The 23,514-nt window shown below is 61.2% G+C and overlaps 15 protein-coding genes across 15 annotated transcripts; 7 read left to right on the top strand and 8 right to left on the bottom strand.

Annotated features, from left to right (window-relative positions):
- Window positions 1–209: 209 nt before the first annotated feature.
- OT_ostta08g02950 (Nucleotide-binding, alpha-beta plait) lies at window positions 210–1,499 on the top strand (the record flags this gene model as incomplete). Its single annotated transcript, XM_003080811.2, has 1 exon — window positions 210–1,499. One exon carries the CDS (start codon window positions 210–212, stop codon window positions 1,497–1,499), a length of 1,290 nt encoding a protein of 429 aa, XP_003080859.2.
- Window positions 1,500–1,739: 240 nt separating this feature from the next.
- OT_ostta08g02940 (E2F Family) lies at window positions 1,740–3,251 on the bottom strand (the record flags this gene model as incomplete). The annotated part of the gene is made up of 1 exon (XM_003080810.1): window positions 1,740–3,251. One exon carries the CDS (start codon window positions 3,249–3,251, stop codon window positions 1,740–1,742), a length of 1,512 nt encoding a protein of 503 aa, XP_003080858.1.
- Window positions 3,252–3,800: 549 nt separating this feature from the next.
- On the top strand, window positions 3,801–4,835 carry OT_ostta08g02930 (Ribosomal RNA adenine methylase transferase,conserved site; the record flags this gene model as incomplete). The annotated part of the gene is made up of 1 exon (XM_003080809.1): window positions 3,801–4,835. One exon carries the CDS (start codon window positions 3,801–3,803, stop codon window positions 4,833–4,835), a length of 1,035 nt encoding a protein of 344 aa, XP_003080857.1.
- Window positions 4,836–4,932: 97 nt separating this feature from the next.
- OT_ostta08g02920 (Chorismate mutase, AroQ class, eukaryotic type) lies at window positions 4,933–5,889 on the bottom strand (the record flags this gene model as incomplete). The annotated part of the gene is made up of 1 exon (XM_003080808.2): window positions 4,933–5,889. One exon carries the CDS (start codon window positions 5,887–5,889, stop codon window positions 4,933–4,935), a length of 957 nt encoding a protein of 318 aa, XP_003080856.2.
- Window positions 5,890–6,035: 146 nt separating this feature from the next.
- OT_ostta08g02910 (unnamed product) lies at window positions 6,036–6,683 on the top strand (the record flags this gene model as incomplete). Its single annotated transcript, XM_003080806.2, has 1 exon — window positions 6,036–6,683. One exon carries the CDS (start codon window positions 6,036–6,038, stop codon window positions 6,681–6,683), a length of 648 nt encoding a protein of 215 aa, XP_003080854.2.
- A 99-nt stretch (window positions 6,684–6,782) lies between these two features.
- On the bottom strand, window positions 6,783–11,438 carry OT_ostta08g02900 (P-loop containing nucleoside triphosphate hydrolase; the record flags this gene model as incomplete). Its single annotated transcript, XM_022983613.1, has 3 exons — window positions 6,783–10,903; window positions 11,171–11,274; window positions 11,368–11,438. The coding sequence occupies 3 exons, from the start codon at window positions 11,436–11,438 to the stop codon at window positions 6,783–6,785; spliced, it is 4,296 nt and encodes a 1,431-aa protein (XP_022841015.1).
- A 344-nt stretch (window positions 11,439–11,782) lies between these two features.
- Window positions 11,783–12,277, top strand: OT_ostta08g02890 (FeS cluster insertion protein; the record flags this gene model as incomplete). The annotated part of the gene is made up of 1 exon (XM_003080803.2): window positions 11,783–12,277. The coding sequence occupies one exon, from the start codon at window positions 11,783–11,785 to the stop codon at window positions 12,275–12,277; it is 495 nt and encodes a 164-aa protein (XP_003080851.2).
- Window positions 12,278–12,412: 135 nt separating this feature from the next.
- Window positions 12,413–13,399, bottom strand: OT_ostta08g02880 (G-patch domain; the record flags this gene model as incomplete). The annotated part of the gene is made up of 1 exon (XM_003080802.1): window positions 12,413–13,399. One exon carries the CDS (start codon window positions 13,397–13,399, stop codon window positions 12,413–12,415), a length of 987 nt encoding a protein of 328 aa, XP_003080850.1.
- Window positions 13,400–13,508: 109 nt separating this feature from the next.
- OT_ostta08g02870 (DHBP synthase RibB-like alpha/beta domain) lies at window positions 13,509–14,435 on the bottom strand (the record flags this gene model as incomplete). Its single annotated transcript, XM_003080801.1, has 1 exon — window positions 13,509–14,435. The coding sequence occupies one exon, from the start codon at window positions 14,433–14,435 to the stop codon at window positions 13,509–13,511; it is 927 nt and encodes a 308-aa protein (XP_003080849.1).
- A 121-nt stretch (window positions 14,436–14,556) lies between these two features.
- Window positions 14,557–15,198, top strand: OT_ostta08g02860 (unnamed product; the record flags this gene model as incomplete). Its single annotated transcript, XM_022983612.1, has 1 exon — window positions 14,557–15,198. One exon carries the CDS (start codon window positions 14,557–14,559, stop codon window positions 15,196–15,198), a length of 642 nt encoding a protein of 213 aa, XP_022841014.1.
- Window positions 15,199–15,323: 125 nt separating this feature from the next.
- Window positions 15,324–16,748, top strand: OT_ostta08g02850 (Tryptophan/tyrosine permease; the record flags this gene model as incomplete). Its single annotated transcript, XM_022983611.1, has 1 exon — window positions 15,324–16,748. One exon carries the CDS (start codon window positions 15,324–15,326, stop codon window positions 16,746–16,748), a length of 1,425 nt encoding a protein of 474 aa, XP_022841013.1.
- Window positions 16,749–16,916: 168 nt separating this feature from the next.
- On the bottom strand, window positions 16,917–18,071 carry OT_ostta08g02840 (unnamed product; the record flags this gene model as incomplete). The annotated part of the gene is made up of 1 exon (XM_022983610.1): window positions 16,917–18,071. One exon carries the CDS (start codon window positions 18,069–18,071, stop codon window positions 16,917–16,919), a length of 1,155 nt encoding a protein of 384 aa, XP_022841012.1.
- Window positions 18,072–18,211: 140 nt separating this feature from the next.
- On the bottom strand, window positions 18,212–20,128 carry OT_ostta08g02830 (Initiation factor 2B-related; the record flags this gene model as incomplete). Its single annotated transcript, XM_003079479.2, has 1 exon — window positions 18,212–20,128. The coding sequence occupies one exon, from the start codon at window positions 20,126–20,128 to the stop codon at window positions 18,212–18,214; it is 1,917 nt and encodes a 638-aa protein (XP_003079527.2).
- A 229-nt stretch (window positions 20,129–20,357) lies between these two features.
- On the top strand, window positions 20,358–23,216 carry OT_ostta08g02820 (Glycoside hydrolase, superfamily; the record flags this gene model as incomplete). The annotated part of the gene is made up of 1 exon (XM_022983609.1): window positions 20,358–23,216. One exon carries the CDS (start codon window positions 20,358–20,360, stop codon window positions 23,214–23,216), a length of 2,859 nt encoding a protein of 952 aa, XP_022841011.1.
- Window positions 23,217–23,264: 48 nt separating this feature from the next.
- OT_ostta08g02810 (unnamed product) lies at window positions 23,265–23,514 on the bottom strand (the record flags this gene model as incomplete). The annotated part of the gene is made up of 1 exon (XM_003080799.2): window positions 23,265–23,514. A coding segment is annotated over one exon (250 nt), but the record flags the coding sequence as incomplete, so codon positions are not given.

Here is a 23,514-nt window from a genome sequence, read left to right as displayed (position 1 = left end):
CGCGCGTGGGGGCGCGCGCGGGGGGCGGACGCGGGCGAAAGGGACTCTCGAAAACGCCGGTTACGCGAGCGGTTCAGGGCTTTTTGGATGCGATGCGGGAGATGGGAAGTGATTGGGACGCGGGACTGACGAATGTTTGGACGTAGGGACGCTTGAGGGCGCGATAGTGCGCGTAGAGGGACGAGAAGACGCGTGAGATGACGACGACGATGACGACGACGAGCGCGAACGGGACGGGGCGGACGGGTGCGAGAATAAAGGCGCCGGCGAACGCGAATAAGGGTTCGCCGCCGGCGATGGTGTATCACCCGAGCGCGATGGTGGCGCCGGCGGTGGTGCCGTACATGGCGCCGCGAGCGCCCACGCCCGCGGCGGAAGTGGTGGGAAACTCGTTCGTGAACCAGTTTTACACGATTCTTCACTCTTCACCGGCGGTGTTGTACCGATTTTACACGAATGATTCGACGCTCATCGTGAGCGGCGAGCACGGAAGCGCGAGCGACGCGCCGACGACGTACCGGACCCAACGCGACATCCACAACAAGGTGGTGAGCATGCGATACGATGAATCGCAAGCGGACGTGAAGTCGATCGACGCATCGCACACCCTCGGCGGTGGCGTGCTTGTGCAAGTCACTGGCGCCTTGCGCCGCAAGGGTGAAAACGTTGCGCGCAACTTTGTGCAATCCTTCGTGCTCGCGCCGCAAGAGAATGGTTTCTTCGTGCTGAATGACATCATTCGATACCTCGATAAGGTCGAAGTCGCGGGTGCAACGGTTGCCACGCCGCGAGAGAACGCCAAGGAGGCGTCCAAGCAAGAAGCGCCGGCGACCAAGGTTGAGACAAAGGCGGGTAAAAAGGAGGGCGACAAGGCGGCGGTGAAGGCGACGGACGCGGTCGAGACGAAATCGTCGGAAGAGACGAAGGGTGTAGAGGAGGGTGCGGAGGTTGATCCTAACAAACCGAGGACGTACGCGATGATGGCGGCTGCCGCGGCCGCGGCGGTCGCGGCTGCCAAGCCGGCTGTCGCGACCGCCCCCACGGCGGGACCGGCATCGCCGGCGAAGCCCGCGGCGGTGGAGAAAACGGAGCAAGTAGCTTCGCCGACAAAGCGTGGGTGCGGCATCTTCATCAAGAACATCTTCATCGAATCGACGGTGGAAGATCTCGAGATCGAGTTCAGCAAGTTCGGGGTCGTCGTCGGTGGCGCAAAGGGCATCAACCTCAAGTCGCCCAAGTTGAACCACGAGACCAAGTTCGCTTTCATCGATTTCGAGGAACCATCGTCGGTGCAGGCGGCATTAGAAGCAACCATTGAGCTGCACGGCAAGGTGTTGGTGGTTGAGATGAAGAAGGCTTCAGCAGTCAATGCCAAGGGGGTGAGCGCCAACGGGAAACGGGAATCCCGCGGGCGCAACGGAGAGGGTGGGGGTGAGCGCAAGAACGGCACGAAGAATGCGCGGCAACCAAAGAAGGCGGAGGTTGCCGCCTCGAAGTGAAGAGGGTGAGTGGGAGTTAGTCAGAGTTAGCAACAAAATACTCGAGATACGATACGCGTCAAACAAAACGAGACCAGACGCATGACATTACGAGACAACGATTCCGCGCACAGTAGACGAGTAATGCGAAGAATCGACAAAACGAACCAAAGATAACTTCTCTGCGAGATTAAAATGCTTGCTACATTCGCGCGCGAAATATTTTACACAAGTCGACTTGGGTACATATCCGACTTAGGCTTATTGTTCGGCAATCTTTCCATCTGGATGCGAGGGGTCGTTGTCGCTAATCGTTGCCAGAGAAGTTTCGTACATCCGCATCATGTGTTCCATGTGGTTGCTGTGGTAAGACAAGCCAGACATGCCCCACGCCGGAAGCATCGCGGGAAACGCAGGAAGTGGCGGCACGAACATAGCCGTGTTGTCGATGCTGGAATCAGAGCTCATTCCTTTTGCGGTGTTCTCCATCCGTCGCGCCGCGTGCGCTTGGGCCACGGAAGACTGCGCGAGAAGATGAAGGTAGTTTGCGTTACCCATCGCGCTCTGCGCCATGATGCTGTTCACATCCGCGCGCACGTCCAGCGGGTACTGTGCCATGAGTTGTGACGTGGTGAACGCGAACAACTGATTGAACCTCGCCGCTTCTTCGGGCGTCATCGAAGACGCGCCTAATGGAGGTACGGATGAAGGCAACGCGTCGACGTCACCACCCGGCAGTCTTGGACGTCCTCGAGGACGCTTAGATCCCGACTTAGTCTGCGAATCGTAAAACGCGCCTCGTCGTTTATTCTCCGCGTCAACCATCAACACCTCGTTCCCGTCGAGTTTTGATTCAATGATGGACGCCTGTAAACGCATCTCTTCCTCTTCGTTCAATTTATCGAACCACATCAGCCCCTTGCCCTGCGCGATGAGCTCCGCGATGGAGTTTTCTCGCTGTAGCCAAAGGAAGGCTGGTTTTCTAGTCTCGCCCACGTGTACCTTTCGAATCAGGCGCAAGGAGCACAAGATGTTGGCGATATCGTACAATCGACGAATTTTAGTCTTCAACTTGGCTTCATCGTCGTCGTCTTCTCCCATAATAATCCTGGCGGCCGTTTCCAGACTGACAACATTCATCTTTGACGCGAGGAAGAGTTGAACGAATTTTTGGGACAGCAAGCCAAGACTCTTCTCCCGCCGGCTGTCGTAACTGGCGCTCGAGACGGCGAATCGCCCCTGTCCAAAGAACTTAGTCCCAGTAACCTTCTCACCCCGCTGTTTCGCGTCCAAGTTGATCGTCGACGAGTTTGTGGGAGAGCTTCGATCGGAGGCGTCGCCGCCTCGAGCCGTTCCATCCTCCTTTTCCCCGTCACGTCCCTCGCTCGTGCTTCCATCGAGCTCGACATCCGTCCCAAATTCCCGCAATCCACTCTCCTTGAGCCGTTTCAGGCACTCCGGGAGTCTTCGCACGCCGTGCCACGTGTACTGATTCTTTGCCTTGCGCTCGAGCACCTCCACGCTCTCCAACACGTTCGCGACGTCGTAAATCCTTCGACGCTCCACCCCGAGCCGCGTCGCCGCATCGTCCAGCGACACGCTCTCCTTCGATCCATCTCCATAAATCGTCAAAAACCGTTCACACAGCGTCCACAACGACTTATCTTTCCGAGACGTCGCGCTCGGCGTCGCGCGCGTCCGCGCCGCGTCTTCGCCCGGGACATCCGTCCCGCCCGACGCGCGCGAGCTCTCCACCCCCCCATCCCCGTTCATCGTCCACGCCCGTCCGCCCGTCCGCGCCCTCGACCCACCGCGCGCGTTCGGTCGTCCACCACGCGCGCGCGCGCGCCCGCACCCGTCGCGTCGTCCGCGCGTCCACGAACCGCCGTTTCGCGACGACCGCTCGATGCGCGATGCTCAAATCGCCCCCCCCGCGCGCGCGCCCCCGTCGCCCGTCGCGATGCGTCGCTCGACCGCGCGCGCGAACGAGGTCGTCGTCGTCGTCGTCGCCCCCGTCGCCGGCGTCGCGGGCGCCCCGTCGCGATGCGTCGCCCGTCGCGCGCGTGGCGCCAGCGCTGGCGCGCTCGACGGACACACCGTGAGTGATGACTCGTGAACCCAATCCACACCCCACGTCGTGGGTCCTGACTCCACACCGAGTCCCTCGCGCACGGCGTTCACGTCGAGCGACTCGAGGCGACGCCGCGCACAGCGAGACGCCGCGCGCGGCGTCGAAGGAGGTCGACCACGCGCGCGAGCGCGCGCGCGATCGCGTCGGCGTCGACGGCGGCGTGGAGACGCGCGCGCGTCGACGGGTGGACGATGGGTAAATTCGGACGACCCGGGGACGGCGGCGGCGGCGGTGGTTTGCGCGTCGCCGGCGGTGGCGTCGTGAAGCGAGGGAAAGGGGGCGACGATCGGAGCGCGTATCAAGGGATTCAGTTCTTGAAGTCGTTCGGGCAGCACATCCTGAAGAACCCGGCGATCGTGACGGCGATCATCGACAAGGCTGGGGTGAAGAGCACGGACGTGGTGCTGGAAATCGGGCCGGGGACGGGAAACTTGACGACAAAGTTGTTGGACGCGTGTAAGAAGGTTGTGGCGGTGGAGTTCGATCCTAGGATGGTGTTGGAGTTGCGAAGACGGGTGCAGGGCGATCCGGTGTGGAACTCAAAGTTGGAGATCATTCAGGGGGACTTTTTAAAGGTGGACCTGCCGTACTTTGACGTGTGCGTGGCGAACGTTCCGTATCAGATTTCGTCGCCGTTGATCTTTAAGCTTCTGGCGCATCGGCCGATGTTTAGAAGCGCGACGTTGATGTTCCAGCGAGAGTTTGCGATGCGATTGGTGGCGCCGCCGGGGGACTCTTTGTATTGTCGCCTGAGCGTGAACACGCAGCTGTTGGCGCGGACGCAACATATTTTGAAGGTTGGTAAGAATAACTTCAGGCCGCCTCCGAAGGTCGATTCGTCGGTGGTGAGGCTCGAGCCGAGACATCCTCAGATTCCCGTCAACTTCAAGGAGTGGGACGGTCTCGTGCGGTTCTGTTTCGGGCGGAAGAACAAGACGCTCGGGGGAATTTTCAGGACGAAAAACGTCCTAGAATTGTTGACAAACAACTATCGCACGTATAAAGCGTTGAAGGTGGTTCCCGATAAGAAGGCGGCGAAGGCGGCCGCCGCTGCGTCGATGGACGTCGACGTGTCCGAAGCATCGTCGCAAGAGGTGGTGAAGCAGCTCATCGAGGACGTGCTCGCGACGGATGGATTCGGGGAGATGCGCTCGAGCAAGATGAGTCAAGACGATTTCTTGCGCCTTCTCGCCACGTTCAACTCCAAGGGGATCCACTTCGCGTAGAGATAATGAGATGTAAAACAATTGTAACGTTAGATTTTTCATACGATAGTATTACGCTTTCAACGGGGTGGCTTTGCTAGTGAGGTTGCGTGAGGGGTTAGTCGAGACGACGCAAGAGGTACGCAACCTGGACATCCTTCGTCATGGGCATAATCCAGCGGTAGTACAGGTCTCCAACTTTTTCGGGCGCCAATTTCATGGATTCCGAGCCGATGGGTAAGGCGAGGCCTTCGGGAATGTCCTCGGTGATGTCCGTGCCAAACACAGCCGCCTTGTTCGCCACGCGTCGAACGACGCGATCCTCCACCGCCTGGTTCGTGAGCAACCGCATCAACCCTTCGGCGTCCTGTGACATGATCAACTCTGTGTACTCTTCCGGCTGTGCCTGAAACTTGGACTCCGCGACGTACTTGCCGTAGTGGATGCGACGAGAAATCGTCTGCAGGCACGCCAAGTCGCACAGCGCAGAAGAGCCGTAGTTGTTGTCGTCACCGCCCTCGCACATCTCTGGCAACAAATTATTCACATACATATCCATGATTCGATCGTTAATGTTGATCGCCTCCGCGGCCGGGTGCAAGACGTCCTTGAAAGAGATTGGTGGAATCGCCAGCGGCGGCTGCGCCTCTGGATAAAACGCGTGCTCATCCGGCGACGTGTACCTTCGAATCCTCCCGTGGCTCTGCTCGACGTCTCGCAACATGTACTCCAACATCGACGCCCGATCACCGTTCGGGGCGAAGCACGGCACCGGCACCGCGTTCTTAGAGTACACCGCTCTATTGAGCTTGTACTGCGCCCTCTCGATGAGGGCAAAGATGATCGAGTCCTCCTGCCTTATCAGGCTCTGTCGCACGTTCTCCAGCTTTAATCGATCGCTCGTGTCCTCGTAATCCACCGAACCGTCGACCGCGGACGCCACCGGCGACGCGCACACGCTCGTTCGCTCGCGCCGACCTACAGCTCGCCACCGATGATTCCGCACGCTCTTCGCGCACCGCGCGCTCGCCGACGACGATCGCGTCGCCGCGAGGCTCGTCACGGTGGCCACCATGCGTGCGCGCCGTTTTCGCGCGTCCGCGTCGGCGTGTGACGCGCGGCGCGCGGGGTAACTGAATCCAAAAAAATGAAAAATGCTCTTCAAAGCAGAGCGCGAGAAGTAACGCCAGTTCGCGCCGCGTCGGCGCTCGACGACGCGCGATGGCGAGCGATGCGAACGAGACGTCGTCGTCGATGGACGATGCGCCGCGCGCGGCGTCGCTCGACCGGACGCCGAGCGGGAAGACGTTTGAGAGTGATGGTGAAGTTGTCGTGCCTGCAAAGGATGTGCTCCGAGCGGCCAAGGTCGCGCCGATGACGCCGCCGCCGAGGATGACGCGCGGCGGTGAGACTTTACATGTGGCGTTGCATCGATGCACGATCGCGACGCTGGCGGCGGAGGAAAAGGCAAAGGTGGCGGCGGTGATTCAGCGGTGCGCGGACGCCAGGCGGAGAGAACTCGCGCTCGAGCGAGAGTTGAGAGCGGAGCGAGAGATGCGGGTGGGAATGGAGCGAGAGCGGGACGAGGCGGTCGCGCGGGCGAGAGCGAGGGGTGAGGAGGCGGCGGCGGCGCGGGAACGGTGCGCAGAGTTGGCGTCGGAGCGGGCGCTGCTGATGGAACGGTTGGCGGAGACGCGGACCGCCGCGGCTGTTTCGCGGACGAGTGAGGAGGACTTTGAGGTTCCTCGGCCGCGAGCGGGTTTGATGCTTGAACCCGTTGGCGGAGAGGCGCGACGGAAGGAGTACGGTACGGAAGTTTTGCGCGCAATTGAGAGCTTTGAAAGCTCGGCCCGACGGCTTGAACCTTAGATACGCGTGTAATCAAGCATGTATGATAGCAACTCGACGATTGATTCACTTCATGCGATTGATGATTTACACGATTTCATTATTCAAAAGTTTCGAACTCTACTCCCAAGCCTTACGCCGGGTCTTGGGCGCGCGCTCATTTTGGCCAAACGGATTCACCCGCTTGGCACCCGCGGACGAGCGGCGGTCGTACATTGCGTTGTCCCTACTAGCGAGTACTCCCGCAGAAACACGTCTAGTTCTAGAGCTCACCGGATCGTTTGCCGCAGGAGCCTCCGCGCCGCCATTGATCAGGTGCGCGAAATTTTGAGAGACGTTGCGCTTCGCCTTCTTCCCGTTACCTAACTCCACTTGGTTCACAGTGGACGCAAATCTGAGAGAGCACATGGACTCCTCCGCGCTATCCAAATCTGGGGCTATGTTGACTACCATCAACGTCTTGCCTTCGCCCCCTAAGCAGGGCGCGAGCAAGTACGTCAGTTTGCTGTTGCGATATGGAATGTGCTTGTCGCCCCGTCCCACGGCGGCAAACACATCTCCCAAGCACGACAAACTCCTATTGATGGCGCAAGCCTCCGTCATTCGTTGTCCTCGCGCGCCGCTCCTTTTCGTTCTCTCAGAGCCAGCTAAGTCAACCAAGTTGAGGCAACCAGTTAGGGTCTGACCCGTCGCATGGTGCACACCAGTGATGTATAACAAGAACAGCGTGTGCGAGCGAGAGGAGTTTGCGTTCATCTCCGTCTCTGCCACTTCGCGCGCCTTCATCGCACGACGGACCAGGCTCGTCGCGTCATATACAGACGTCACCTCTTCGCGTACGACACCAGTCACGGTGGGGCATCCACCCTCTGGAGCATTGACAATGCTGTGACGCTCGCTGTGTGTCGAGCCCGGACACAACAGGTCGCGAATCTGCTCGTTGTAAATCTCAACATAGCTCGCCTCCATCGTATACTCGTATCCCTTCGATCGAAGCGCTTCAGCTTGTTCGAGCACCTTGGCCACGGCTCGTGGCACGATACCTCGACGCTCACCTTCACCTTGGCCGAGCATCGTGTACGTCTTCCCAGCGCCCGTTTGACCGTACGAGAACAGGCACACCTTATAGCCGTCGAGCGCGGATTGAACGAGCTCTGAGACTTCGGAGAACACTTCTTCTTGACTTGCTCGCGCGTCAAACACACGATCGAAGTTGAACAATCTCGTGTCAAGCTCAGGGATGGACACGGCAATCGTTTGCTTGTCCACGGTGGGGACGTCAACGACATTTTCCGTTCCCGGATCTTGCGGACGCACGCGAGCGATTACACGAACGTTACCCCGCAACTCTTGGATCATGTTGTGCATTTCGCGTCGCATATCATCCGCTTGCACGAGCTGCATCTCAAGCTGCTTGACGCGATCGTAGGACGAGTGGTGCTCGTCCTTGACTTGCTGAGCGCGTCGGTTCGCCTCCGTAGCTTCCTTGCGCAGTTGATCCATCTCAGCCTGCATCTTCGCAACCTCACCTTGCTTGCCTCCATCTCTCTCAAGACTACGTATCTTGGACTCTAGACTCGCGATCGTGACCTTCATACGATCCACAGCGGCGCTATCTTCCTTGACCATCGCGACAGGCACTGCCGTGGCCATGGCAACTTGGCGTCGCGCATCCTCCTTTTCCATCTTCAACCTCGTGATTTCGGCGTGCAACCTGGACTCGCGCTCATTCGACTCCATCAGAACACGTTGCGCTTTCTGCTCGAGTTCTGTTATCTCCTTCGTTCGAGTGGACCCACCGAAGGTTTGGAGCTCCGCGATGAGCGCTTGTTTCTCGCGCGAAGCTGCTGCTTGAAGCTGAGATCTGAGCTCCGTCATCGCGTGTTCTTTCTCGGCCTCGGCCGCGTTGCATAGCTTAGCAGCTTGCAGAGCGAGTGCTTCTTGCTTTTCGCTCTCGAGCGTATCTCGAAGCTTCTCGATGGCAGACTTGAAAGATTTGCTTGAATCAATGCTGCCCGCCGCGGCAGCCTCCGCCTTGGCTTGAGCAACAGCAACATCCTTGAGAGCGGTCAGCTCGGTTCTGAGATTCTCCAAAGCAACTTGCCTCTCAGCCGTCAGCTTTTGGCGCTGCTCTTCGAGCGCTTGAGACTTAATGGCTTCGAATTGCTGCGAGGCGTTGTTTTGCAGAGAACCCTTCAGCTCGGCAAGCATGGCAGCCTTTTCAGCCTCATACTTTCTGACCAACTCGAACTTTTCGCGCTCCAACGCGGTAATAGCGTTGTGCTTCTCGGATGTGAGTTTTTCCGTGAGCTCTTGGATCTTCCGAGTCATCACTTCGGCGTGCTTCTCGCTCGCGGTGACGAGCGCGCCCTGCTTCTCGGCTTCCATTTGCGCCTTGATCTCCGCGTCGCTGCGCGATGATCCACCGCCCTTGGTCTGCGCTTGAGCAAGCTCAGCCTTCAAGTTTCGAGACAGCTCTGCCATCGTTTCCTCGTGCGCTTCTTTGAGAGCTTGGATAGCGGCTTCACGATCCGCCGTGGCTTGTTTGGTTAACTCGACGCGTTGCGCTTGAAGTTCCGCCTCCTTCTTCTCAAGAAGCTCAGCCTTGACGTGCTCGAATCGCGCGATCGTACGCTCTCGCTCCGTCTTGAGTTCGGCTGAGAAGTTTTCAGCACACTCTTGTCGCACGCGAACCTCGAGCTCGGATAGAGCCGCCTGGTGCGACTCGCGAGAGCCAGTGAGCGCGGAGTCACGCTCGTTGCCAAGTTTGGACTGCAGTTCGACTTGTTGAGCCTCGAGAGCCTTGGCCTTGTCGATCGCGTGCGCCTCGCGCAACTTCTTTTCTTGCTCGACCAGAGCGCGAGTTGCCTCTTGCTTGACGCGAGCCAGCTCCTCGTGAGCAGACTGTTTGACTTGCTCGAGCGTCGTTTGCAAGCTCTCGAGAGCGCTCGACGCACGCGCGGCGGCGAGCTCAGCCTTGTGCTCGGCATCCTTGAGGGCGCCTTGAAACTCAGCCCGGATGGACTGCTCCTTGGCGGTGGCCTCAGATTTGAACGCAGCGATCGTCGTCTCAGCGTTCGTCTTTTGCTCAGCCAAAAGTGAGTTGAGTTGAACGATGCGTTGCTGCATCTCCTCCTTGTTCTCAGACTTGAACGCGTTCATCTTTTGCTCGAGACGAGCTCGGAAGTCGCGCTCGAGAGAGCCCAATTCTTCGCTCTTCTCACGCGTGAGCGTATGCTCGAGATCGCTGAGAGCCTTCTCCTTCTCGGTGGTCATCGCAGCGACGATCTTCTCGATGTCCTCCTGCGCCTTTTCGTTTTGCCTCGCCGCCTCAGCCGCCAACTGGTCGTACTGAGAGGTCACGGCCTCGAGCTTGGACAGCTGCTTGGCCAACTCATCTTTCAACGAGCTCTCCGACTGTCTCAGCGTCGCGAGTTCGACCTCCCAACGCGTCTTCTCTTCGGCGTGCTGTTCGCTGATCTTCGCGTGCTGCTTCTCGGCGTTTTCGAGCAACGCGCGAGCCGCGGCGAGTTCTTGTTGCGCCATCTGCTTCTCTTCGAAAGCCTTATCGGCGGCCACCTTGGCCTCGGCCGCGGCGGCTCCGGCCTGTGCCGCGCTAACGTTGTCCATCTCCCGAAACTGGATGATCTGCTGCTTCTCGTTTGCGAGTTTGGCTTCGGCTTCGGCCGCCGCTTGCACGCGCGCCTCGGCGTCTTGAATCTTCTTCGAGAGCGCCGCCATCACTCGCCCGTGCTCTTCCTCTCGAATCTTGGCGCGCTCTTCGTTCAAAGCATCAATCTTACGCTGCAATTCTTCCTCAGCCTCCTGGACCTTGTTCAAGTGCGTCATTTGCTCTTCCTTTTGCTTGGCCAACCATTCGCGTTCCGCTTTGAGCTCCGCCATCTCCGCCGCCGTCGCCGGGACCGTCATCGGGGGCCCGCTCGCGTTCGCCGCGGCGTCTTCTACCGCGATCTTGTAGCTCTTTTCAATCTCCTGACACCTCGACGTCATCTCATCCTTGTGCTGCAGCAACAGTTTCAGCGTCTCCTTTTGCGTCCTGATGTGATTCGTGAGCTCGGCGACGAAACCGTCCACGTTTTCCTTCTTCTTCACCGTCGGTCTCCACTGCAAGCACATCTGCGCGTTCGCCATCGCCGGGCTCTCGTTATAAATCGTTCGCGCCACGCTCTGCACCTGCGATCGCATGCCGTCCGCGAACAAAATCGTCGTGTCGCCGTCCTCTGCGCGCGTTTTGAAAAAATCCGCGTCAGTCCCTCATCCGCGCGCGTCTCATCCCACTTCTCCGCCATCCTCCCGTCGACGCCGTCGTCCAGACGCGCGTTCGACGCCCACGTATCACATCTTACGTCCACCCCCCCACGCGATCGCGGTATCGTCGTCACCATCGCGCATGCGTCCCCCGAACGCTCAAAATCCGTTCGTTCCCCTTCTCAACGGACAAACGCGCATTCGCCCATCCCCCATCCCGCGTCCGTCATCGCCCGCACCTCGTCCACCACCTCTCGAAACCCTGCGCGAGATCACCCCCGACGTCGTTTTCCTCGCGCTCAGCGGTCCATCGCTCGTGCTCAACCGTCGAAGGTTTTCCATCCTGCGCGTCCGCGAACCGTCAGTCGCGCGTTCCACTCGAGTCATCCATTCCATCGTCACCGCCGCGTCCGCGACGTTCGCGTCGACCGCGCACCGTGCGCGGACGCTCGCCAATTTTCCCGGCGTCGCCGACGTCGAGCGATTCGTCCCGTCGCCGAGCGCCATCGCGCGCGCGTCGTCGCGGTGTGTCCACGGCGTCGCGCGCGCGTCGACCCCCTCGACGACGGCGTGATCGTGTCCTGTACAACACACACGGGTATATCTTCGACGCACTACGGGGGTCGACGTCGATGTTGACCACGGGGGTGTGTGTGGGTCGACTGTTGGTCTTTGTACGGCTCGTGTACGGGAGACGAATCGGCGGGATGGGCCGACGCGTGCTGGGTAGGGTTTAGGGTATAGGCGTCGGCACCGACGACGACGACCGACGACGACGTCGACGACGACGGGAGCGCGCGACGGGGCGCACGACGGCGCGCGCGATGGCGACGCGACGGGCGACGCGCGCGATGGCGGCGCGGTGGTTCGAGCGCGACGCGTGGGAACGGTGGGGGGTGACGAGCGCGCGACGGGCGATGGGGGGGCGGGGGGCGGAGCGCGCGCGCGCGACGGAGGCGACGACGACGGGCGACGCGCGCGATGGTACCGCGGTGAAGCGGGCGGTGGTGCGAAAACAAGCGATGGAGGTGACGTCGAGCGCGAGTAAGCGCATCAGGGAGTTGCTGGAGACGCGAGGGAAGGAATATCTGAAGATTGGGGTGAAGCAGCGGGGGTGCAACGGGATGACGTACACGATGAATTACGCCGACGCGAGCGAACGGAAGAAGTTCGATGAACTCGTGGAGACGGAGGATGGGGCGAAGATTATCGTCGAGCCGTCGGCGCTGATGAGCATCATAGGGACGAAGATGGATTTCGTGAGCGACCGGTTGCGAAGCGAATTCATCTTCGAGAACCCGAACGCGAAGGCGGAGTGCGGGTGCGGTGAGTCGTTCACGGTGTGAGAGGAAGGGAGAGAGAGAGATTAGAGAAGATGTTGCGATGGCGTGGTGTCTTCGCTTACTACTGTTTACTACTGCTACTATTCTTCGCGCGCCGAAATGTAGAACATGTTTAATTCGCGCAAAACCGAAACGCCGCTACGCCCCGAGACCGGCGCGCTTCGCCCTCGTCTCCGCGCTCAGAGGTTCGACGATGCCTTGATTTTCTCGGCCCAAACCTGATCCCGGTTTGAATCCAAATCGCGCGAGAATTCTACTTCCAAAGCCTCGCGTGTGCGCCTCAAAGGCACCCATACCGTCGGACGCCGACCGTCCCGCCGCGGATGGCGTCGATTCTCCGCCGACGCGGGTTGAATCGATTCGCTCGCGCTCAAAATCGATAACATCGTCTCGTTTCGATGTCTCGTCGTCTTCGTACCTCCATCGACGTCCTCGATCCTTTTTCCGACCGCGCTGCTTTTGCAGACCGGCGGAGCGCTTCTCCAGACGCGCCCGCCGTTCGTCGCTCGCGAGATATTCCTCTCGCGTCATCGGCGCCGCGCACACGCTCTCGATCTCTAGCATCTTCTCGCTCCCATCGCTCGGAATCTCGCTCTCACCGTCGACGCGTTCGATGACGTACGTTTTCCGCTTTGCTCTCGCGCGCGACTCGGCGCGTACGCCGAGCGCCCGCGCGAGTCTACCTATCACCCGTCCCTGCGCCTTCGCCACCCACCCTCGCTTCGCGCACACGATTCGCACACTTTTTCCGCTCTCCACGACCGCGCGCATGACCTCCAACGCATCCCTCGGGTCGAATCCGTCCCTGCGCGCGCGTTTCGCGCGCTTCGTCGCGACGCTCAACTTCCGCAGCGTCCTCTTCTCCCCCGGGGCGAGCTTCGGTCTCGACGCGCGCTGACCATCGACGCGACGATCAACGCCATCGTCGCGGCCGGTGGACCAGCGCCAGAGCGGCGCGTCGTCGTCGTCGTCGTCGTCGTCGTCGCTCGAGGAACTGTTGTCTTCTTCCACAGCGCTCGAGCTCGAGGACGAGGACGACGCGCTCTGGGCGTCGCGGTATCGATCGTCGACGGAACAGAGGTCGCCGTCGTCGTCGTCCTCGCTCGCGGCGAGCGCGGCGAACATGCGCGACGACGATTGTGGTGAAGATGCGGCGCGTCGCGCGCTCGAGCCGGCGTTGGTTGTTATTACATACGAGCGTTAAAAAACAAAAGAATAACGACGAACGACGGCGTCACGCGAATCCCCACGCGGCGTCGTCGTCGCTCTCGACGAGTTCTTCCTCGTCGATGGAGCTCCAGACGTTCGGATCGCCCGCGCCGCGGCGTAAGATGCGCGGCTCGCCCGACGACAAGTCGACGACGGTGCTCGCCGCGGACGCGCGGCGCTCACCGGTGTCAATCATGAACCCCAAACCGCGCGAGAGATACTCGTCGTAGATCACTGCCGGTTCGTCGTCGCACTCCGGGACGGTCGAACACATCAGAGGGGCGTCCAAGAGATCGAGCAAGGCGCGCGTGACGTCGCAGTCCGGAATCCGCACGCCGACAGTCTTTCTCGATTTGCACTGCTTCGCCTTCTCCTTGGTCGAGTTATCGCCGAGGCACACCTTTGGCAACTCCTTCGACGCCGGTAAGATGAACGTGTACGGTCCCGGCAGGCACTTCTTCGCCAATTTGAACGGCAGCGTCTCCCCCGGTTTCACGTTTTTCGGGAACCCCGTCGTGTACGCGTCGATATCCGCGAACCCCCTGCACAGAATGCTCAACGGTTTATTATATCCACACCCCTTGATATCGTACAACTTTTGTACCGCGCTCGCGTTCGACATATCCGCCACGAAGGCGTACTTCGTATCGGTCGGTATCGCGCCCACCGCGCCGCGTCGAATCGCCTCCGCCACCGCGTCCAGCTTCCATCGCTCACCCTCGAGTCCGACCAAATCCAGATCCATCTCGACGAACATCGCGCGCGACGGCGTCCCACCACCGTCCTCGACGCCGCGCCCGCGTCGTCCGCGCGCGACGGTCGCGATGCGCGGCTTTCCGGCGGCGGCGTCCACCTTTCGCCGTCGCGTCGTCGTTCGCCCGCGCGCGCACCGCGCGCGCACCGGTCGCGACGCGCGCGTTATCGTTCCGGTTCCCACGCGCGCGCGCGCCATCGTCCGGCGCGCGCCGGCGTGCGGCGCGGAGAAGTCACAATCACGATGCGATGACATCGTCGATGACATCATCGATGCCATCGACGCGCACTCCACGGCGTGTTCGCGCGTCGCGCGCGCGATGTCCACCGCGCCACGCCCGCGGTCGACGTCGACGTCGCGCGAGCGCGCGCACGGCGAAAGAGGACGCGCGCGAGACGCGGACGCGGACGAGCGCGCGGCGCGACGACGACGAAAGCGAGCGAAACGAGAGAAACGAGAGAAACGAGAGACGCGAGCGACGCGAGACGAGCGAGAGACGCGAGAGACGCGAGACGGGGGCGCGCGAACGACGACGACGACGACGGACGGGGTGGACGACGCGCGCGGGAGGACGGACGCGGGTGGGGTGGAGACGACGGACGCGGCGCGCGGCGCGGCGGCGGAGACGGCGGAGACGGCGGAGACGGCGGAGCCGCCGCCGCCGCCGACGGGACCGGCGATGACGCTGGAGCAGTATCGAGCGTACGTGGCGACGCAATCGCACGTTCGGGGAACGATCCACGCGACGCCCGAGGAGGAAAAGGTGGCGCGAGAGGAGAAGAAGAGACACGGGTGGTGGCCGTGTCAGTCGTACAAATGCTCCGGGAAGACGTTGAATCCTCGCGCGCTCGAGCGGTGCGACGCGTGCGGGGCGCTGCGACGATTAGACACCGGGTCGTCGTTTTCTTTCACCGCGAGCGCGGCGCAAGTTCGCTGGAATTCGGACCTTCGACGTAAATGACGCCGTCTCGTCGCCCGCGCGACGCCCCGCCGACCCGCACTGCGCGACGCGCGAACGACCCCGCGTCGCGCGCGAAGTGGTTTCTCGCGCGAACCGAGCGCGTTCGAGGACGGGGGCGGCGCACCATGGCGACGCGCGCGTGGCCCATCGCGGGAAAGCGCGCCATTCGTTCGACGCGCGCCGCGGGTGCGTCCTCTTCGCGCGCGCGCGCGCGTTCGCGCCCGGCGGTGGCGCGACGCGACGTCCGGCGACGCGCCTGGGGCACGCGCACGCGACGCGGTGAGCGGCGAGAGCGCCCGGGGCTGGACGAGGGGTACTACGAGAACCTGGCGTATCGGGAGGAGTCGCGCGGGCGAGAGGGGTCGGCGGACGACGGCGACGCGTGTCCGTTGGATCTGCACGCGTCGCGAGCGAGCGATTTCGAGGCGATCATGTTAGTCGTCGGGACGACGGTGGGTGGCGGATTCCTGGCGATGCCGTACTTTGCGGCGCCGGCGGGGTTCGTCCCGGCGGCGTTGGTGAGCGCGGGGGCGTGGGCGGTTCTCGCGGCGAGCGGGTTGCTCGTCGCGGAGACGCTGGTGCACACGTGGGCGCGGTCGAGTGGAAGAGCGGTGAGTTTGCTCAGCGCGACGAACGATTATCTCGGACAGAAGTGGGGGGCGATGGCGGCGGTCTCGTTTTTCGTCTTGATGAACTGCACCTTGGTGAGTCAGCTCGCAAAGTGCGGACAGTTGGCGAGTGTGTTCAGCAACGGCGCGGTGTCGCACGTCGCCGGTGCGGCGATGACGGCGGGTTTGATCGGATTCGCCGCCTTCTCGAAATCTGCGGCGAAGATTAACGCGGTGGCGACGGTTGGGATTTTTGCGTCGTTCGCCGTCATCTGCGCCACGGGGAGCACGACGCTGGCGCTGAACAAACTGGCGTTCATGAATTTCGCCGCGACCTTACCCGCGCTTCCAGGATTGTTCCAACTCTTCACCTACGGTGAGTGTCTGCCGACTTTGGTGGACATGCTCAGAGGAGATCGCGAGCGCATAAGGAAAGTCATCTTGCTCGGGACGTCGGTGCCCTTGTTCATGTACGTGGCGTGGATGATCGTCGCGCTCGCGCAGACCGGGGCGTGGGAAGGAAGCAACGATTTGGCGCAGACGATGTTAGAGAGCGGAGGTCTTCTAGGCAACGCAACAGCTGCCGTGGCAATTACGGCGTCCGTGTCGACGCTCATAGGTGGGTACCTCGCGCTGAGCAGATTTTGCGCAGACGCTTTGAAGAAGAAAACCGTCTCCGGCTCCAAGTCCGTGATCGCGCTCACCTTGATCCCGTCGCTGCTCTTCGCATTCAAGGGACCCGAGGTGTACTTTTCCGCAATCCACTTTTCGGGCGCCGTGGTCGTGGTCATTCTCTGGGGCATACTCCCGCCGCTCTTATCCAAGTCCTTGTGGATGCGCGAGGGAAAATTCCACGGTCAAAGAAAGATCCTCGTAAACGTGTGGACGAGCATCGCGAGCGTCGCTTTGTTCTTCGGCGTCAAATCAGTGGTGGCGATGTGACGCTTCAACAATGTACAATTATTCCTATTCATTATTACAGTAATTCGTTCATCATCGAACAGCAGTGCTTCCCAGTACATTAATATTTTCATCGTTGTTGCGCAAATTAAGTCCTTAGTCATGTGTAAGCTAACTCAATCATCCTTTCGTGCGCTCGCCACGCATGCGTCATTGACCGACTTCTCTCAGCGCGCGTTGCACGTGAGCGGGTGAACTGAGTGTTTTATACGCGCGAAGCCATCCGAGGTCGTCGAAAAACGCTCCACTCGCTTCGGCGCTATCGCCATCCATCGTTTGGTCTTGAACATCGCGTACCGCCGTTCTAACATTCTTAGCAGATGAAACGCTTTCATAATGTCGTTTGAATTGCTCGGGGATGACCACATCGTCTTCGAGTGGCGGTGCCGAAGCGGTGTTGGCGCCAACAACGCGCTTGATCAAGACCTCAATTTCTTCATCACTCGATTCGCTGGCGTCGGCGTCATCCACCAACGCGTCAACCGATCGCTCGTACGGTGCATGGCTCGGAATCGTCTCTACAGTTCCTGGCGAAACGATCAACACGGCTCCTCGGCGCGACGCGCGAGCGCCTCCTAAGGCCTCGATCACGTCGTCGATTGGTAAATTCACCTTTGCAGTTCGTCTCAGCCACGGACCGGCGCGGGCCAAGTTCACGGCGTGCAACCGAATGATCCCCGGCTCCTCTTCACCCTCGGGCTCGCACCCGAAAAACCTAAAATATAATCCCAAACGCGTCCATCCCCGCGCCCGCGCGTACGTCATCGCGGCCTCGCGCATCCTCAACAAGAACGCCGTCGCCTCTCTTCGATCCCTCTCGTCGCCGCCCAATCCGAGCGCGCACACATTCGACCGCTGCCACCTCGCATCGCGCGTCGAGATCACCACGTGCCCTGGTAATCCCCCGATCACCCTATCCGCCCCCGCGAGCGACCCAGGGGCGCCGCTCGCGTCGTCCCATCTCGCGTCCGCGCGCGCGTCTCGATGACAGACGACAAACTCGTCCTCGAACCCGCCGAGCGCGCTCTGATCGACCAAATTCGGCGTCTTCCCGACCACGTAACGAAGCACAAGATCGAACGGCGTCGCTCCCGGGTCCATGTGATCGGTGCGAGCGTCCAGGCGTCCGCACGCGAGGAGGTACGCGCGGTAATCTCGCTCTCTGAGCCACTCTTGCGCATCTTTGAATTGTTGCGACGTGGCGACGCCCCTGGCGCGAATGGCGGTGCGTGAGAAGGCGTCGCGGAGGTTGGCGACGTCGCGCGTGGCGTCTGTGCGGTGGCGGGCGTCGTGGGCGAGCGGCATTGAGCGTCGTGATGTGACGCGAGCGAGCTGTCAGCGCGCGTTCAAAGGTTCGCCAGTGGGATTTGGAGATTTTTCATCGCGAGGACGCGTTTGATCTCGATCGTGTCGTCCGAGGGTGGTCGTTTCAATACTAATTTCGACTAGTGCGGAAGAATGTGGCACGGGACCTCGCTCGGGACGATCTCGCCGACTTCACATATTATCGACTCGACGCACTTGGCTGGGACGATGTCGTAGGCGAGGTTGATGATGGAGAGGCTGCCCACATCGCCCGCGGACGCGAGGACGCCGTCGACACCTCGGACTCTAATGACGTCTTCGGTGGCGCCGAGTTCGTTGAACGCGAAGGCGTCGAACTGCACACGCTCGTGGAACTTGCACGTCTCCGCAGCGACAAACACAGGGATCGAGCGCTCTACGGCGGCGTGCGCGACCGCGCTGGCACCGATTCTTGAGACCACGGCGCCGTTACTCAGGCACGCCGCGGCACCGATCAACACCTTGGTCGCGTGTTCCATGATGTAGCTCAATCCGTTCAGCGCAGTGAAGACGCAGTCGATGCCCTGCGCGCACAAATCGCTAAGAATACCGGCGCCTTCGCTCGACGGACGGCTATCGACGACGACGACGGTGAACTGGACGCCGTTCGCGTGTGCCCTGAGCAAAATTTCGCGAACGACCCGAGACGCACCGTGCGTCACGACTGTATCACCGTTCTCAATCTTCGCCACGCCGGTGTCGGTGATGGACGCAATGGCGAGCTCGAGCTTTTCCTTGATGAAGTAATCGATGTGCATGAGCGTTTGCTGCCTGCACTTTTCCCAGCTTACTCCCTGAGCCTCCTCTCTGGAAACACGAGCCAGATGCGTCTTCAGCGAACGAACCGCGTTGCCCATGGCGACGCCCATTGGACGCGCCTTGTCCAGCGTGTGCACCACTTGGTTAATCGTTTGCGTCAGCGACACAGCATACGTCGAGTCATCGGGCACTTTGAAGCTCTCGACGACGGCACGAAGGACTAGCAAAAGCGCGCTCACGCGTTCGCGAGCGCCCTTCGTAATTCCTCGAGCGTAGTTCACCGCCAAACGCTCCACCGCCGGATGCACCGAGACGTTGGGCACGAAATCCTTGTTCGCGCTGCGCAGGTGTGACACACCGGATTTCAACGCCGAACTCGCCACCACCGCCGGTGCCTTCTTTTTCGTCGACGTCAGCGCCTTGTCCTCCGATCCCTTGACCGCGGGCGCGGGCGCGTCGGCGCCTACCCTGGCGTTCGAGTCAGCCGCCGGCTTCTTTGCCGCCCCGCCGGCTTCCGCCTGTTTCGCCGCCTTGGCCGCGCGTTGCGCCTCTTGTAACGCCCGTCGATCCGCCTTGGTCATCGGTGGTTTCTTCTCCGGAATATCACGCGGCGGACCGCCCGTTTTGTCCTTCCTTTCCTTCTTCTCCGCGGGCGCCTCATCCGCCCTCGCGCTCGAACGCTTCTCCTCCGTCACGGAAACCTCCTTCTCCACCGGCTCATTCGCGCGCGCGACCTCGGTATCGACTCCCCGGACGTCTGTCACCGCAACCGTCGTCCCAGAATTCGTCTCCACCGTCGTCTCCGCCGCCGCCGTCGTCGCCTTTCGCGCGAACTCCGTCGCGAGCGCCCGTCCCTCCCCACCGCTCACCCGCGCCTCTCTCGGCCCTTTCGTCCCCATCATCCGTCCCGCGCTTCCTTGCCCGCGCGCCGTCGACGGGAGTATCATCACCGGCGACCTCGACCCCACCTCGACGTCATCCGTCCCCGCCGCGCCGCCTCGCGTCCCGTCCTCGATCTCGATCGATCGCCTCTCCGTCTCCCGTCCGCTCTCCCGCTCGTTCGACGCCGTCGACGCCGCGTGATACGCCGACAACGCCTTGGCCACCCCAGACCGCGCGTGGTCCCTCCCGGCGTCGTGCGCGTGCCCGATCGCGCTCGGCACTGAAAAACCCACCGTGCGCGTGAAATCCGCGCCCACGCCCTCGCCGCGCCCGTGCGTCGGCGCCTCGCTCGGCGTCGGCGTCGCGCGTCCCGGCATCTCTCGCGCGCGCGCGGTCGACGTCGACGACGCGCGCGGTGCGACGCGGGCGGCGCGATGTGCGGTGACGCGCGATTGCTCGACCGGTTCGAACGATCGCGACGCGTCACACGCGCGCGCGCACCGCGATCGCGCGCGCACCGCGCGCGGAGGAACGGTGCGCGGCGTCGCGCGGCGCGGGCGAGCGCGACGCGGGGGCGCTCGAGCGCGGGACGCGGTGACGTGCGTGATGTCGGTCGATCGTCGACATCGAGCGATGGGAACGGGCGCGCGGCGAGGACGGCGGACGGGGACGGCGACGGCGACGCGCGCGGGATGGGCGCTCGCGCTGTGCGTCCTCGCGCGCGCGTGCGCGCGTGGACGGGCGTTCAAGGGGCAGGATTTTAAGACGTGCGAGACGAGCTCGTTTTGCGCGCGACTGCGGGACGGCGTCGCGAGAGACGACGATCGGAATCACGTCCTGGGACACGGCGTGGACGTTCGAGCGGTCGTGCGGTCGAAGAGCGCGCGAGTGGTGGAGTTGGACGTGGTGAACGTGGGCGCGGTGGGGGAGGAAGGCGACGCGCGCGCGCGGGTGGCGGTGGAGGCGTTTGGCTCTGGCGCGATTCGCGTGCGCGTCGATGACGTTCAGAAGCCGAGGTACGTCCCGAAGGACGTGTTGGTGCGAGAGGTCGAGTTCGATGTGAGCGCTCGGGCCTTGCTGGCGGTGACGGAAAGCGCTGGGGAGGTGATGATTGAGGCTCGGGAGACTGGCGCGCGCGCGCGCGTGCGCCTGCAGCCGTTCGCGGTGGAGGTGTTCGCCCCGGGATCGGGGTCGATTCCGAGCGCTGTGTTCAACAAGCGCGGTGGGTTCGCGATGGAGCTCGCACGCGAGGAGAGCGGGGAGTGGTCGGAGACGTTCAATGGACACACAGACACGCGCAAGGGCGGTCCAACGGGCGTCGCGTTTGACGTAACCTTTCCCTTCGCGAGCGACGTGTACGGCATTCCAGAGCGCGCGACCTCGCTGAGTCTGAAATCCACACGTCAGTACGAGAGCGCGAGTAAGGGTTGGTTCAAGGGCGGCGGCGCAGCGAGTGAATCCGAGAGAAATGAAAGCACGCTTGGAGAACCATACAGAATGTACAATCTCGACGTGTTTGAATATCTCGACGATAGTCCGTTCGGTTTGTATGGCTCGATCCCGATGATGACGGCGCATGGTATCTCTAGATCGAGTGAGACGATCACTTCCGGCGTGTACTTTCACAATCCGAGCGAGATGTACGTGGACGTCAACGTCGATGGCTCGAACGGAGTTCACACCAAGTGGATGGCTGAAAGCGGCGCAATTGACGTGTTCATTCTTCCTGGCACGACGCCGGGAAAAGTTCTACAGCAGTACACGGCGTTGACGGGGACGACGTCCATGCCTCCTTTGTTTTCTCTCGGTTATCACCAGTGTCGATGGAATTACCGTGACGAGAACGACGTGAAGGAAGTCGACAAGGGGTTCGACGAGCACGACATTCCGTACGACGTCCTGTGGCTCGACATCGAGCACACCGACGGTAAGCGTTACATGACGTGGGATAAAGCGGTGTTCCCGACGCCTCAACGTATGATCGAAGACTTGTCCAGCCGTGGGCGCAAGATGGTGACAATTGTGGATCCGCACGTGAAAAGAGATGAAGCGTATCCCATTTACAAGGAGGCGAAGGACAAGGGATTTTATGTCAAGAAGAACGATGGCAACACGGATTTCGACGGGTGGTGCTGGCCGGGCAGTTCGTCGTATTTGGATGTGACGAATCCGGACGTTCGCGAATGGTGGGCGGGTAAGTTTTCGTTGAATTCGTACGAGGGATCGACCAAGGATTTGTACATTTGGAACGACATGAATGAGCCATCCGTGTTCAACGGCCCGGAGATCACGATGCAAAAGGACTTGATACATCACGGTGGCGTCGAGCATCGCGACGTGCACAATGCTTTTGGCATGTACTACCACATGGCCACCGCCGAAGGGCTGAAGCGACGTAATGACGGCAACCGACCGTTCGTTCTCTCGCGCGCGTTCTTTGCTGGAACGCAACGCGTCGGTCCGATTTGGACGGGTGATAACGCTGCGGATTGGAAACACCTCGCGGTGAGTCTTCCCATGGTGCTCACGCTTGGGGTGAGTGGTCTAACGTTCAGCGGTGCCGATGTCGGTGGATTTTTCGGAAACCCCGACGCGGAGCTCATGACGCGTTGGTATCAAGTCGGCACGTACTACCCGTTCTTCCGCGGCCACGCGCACTTGGAAACGAAACGCAGAGAGCCGTGGCTTTTCGGGGAGGAGAACACGGCGATCATTCGCGATGCGATTCGCGAGCGTTACGCGTTACTCCCTTACATTTACACCCTTTTCGAGGAATCTCACCGAACAGGCGCTCCTGTGATGCGCCCGCTTTGGTACGAATTCCCAGCCGACGCCGACGTGCTCAAGACGCAAGACGCATTCATGTTGGGAACGGCGATGTTGATTCGGCCGGTGTTGGAACAAGGCGCGAAGAGTGTCTCGGTGTATCTTCCAAAGGGAATCTGGTACGAGAAGCGATCTGGAGTTCGACACGTCGGTCCGAAGAGTTTCGATGTCGCGGTGTCGCTCAGCGATGTTCCCGTCTTCCTTCGCGGTGGTACGATTTTCGTGCGCAAGGATCGGGCGCGTCGGAGCACCACAGCGATGCGAGGAGATCCACTCACCGTCATCGTCGCTCTCGATGAAAATGGTCGAGCGAGCGGAACATACTATGCGGACGACGGCGAGAGTTATGAGTTTGCGTCGAAGAAATCCGCGTTCATGAGACGAAGGCTCACGTTTTCGAACAACGAGTTCAACGTTGCCGGCGCCGGTGCCGAGGACGGAAACGCCGGTGACGCGAAATCATTCATCGATCACTCGCTCATCGAGCGCGTGACGGTGCACGGCTTGTCGGCGACGGGTGACGTCGCGACGTGCGCCGCGACTCGAGACTCTTTCGACGTCGTGCGCGTCGGCGCGGTAGCCAACATCAGGCGACCGAATCTGCCCATCTCGCGAGACTTTACGATCGCGGTTCAATAGTTGTGTTTAATTTGAACATCATTGCCCGTACCGGTACCGGTAGCGTTATTACAAAACGGCTGGGAACAACATCGATGCGCCGAGAGTTCCCCACATCCATCGCCAGTTCGACCTCAAAGCGCACCACGACGCGACGAACCTCAACCCTGGTTTCACCAACCGTCGAAAAATCTCAATCACTAACGTCGCGTTCGCCTCGGCGTCGACGCCGAACGGATTAAACGCGAACACCAACGGATTCGCCGCTACGTAACGAACCGTCGGCCAATGCGTCAACGCGCACGCGCTGTACGCGAAA

The sequence above is a fragment of the Ostreococcus tauri genome, assembly GCF_000214015.3.
Source record: "Ostreococcus tauri WGS project CAID00000000 data, contig chromosome 08, whole genome shotgun sequence".
NCBI lineage: Eukaryota > Viridiplantae > Chlorophyta > Mamiellophyceae > Mamiellales > Bathycoccaceae > Ostreococcus > Ostreococcus tauri.
The sequence above is the reverse complement of the archived record's forward strand: the minus strand, read 5'-3'. Positions and strand labels throughout refer to the sequence as shown.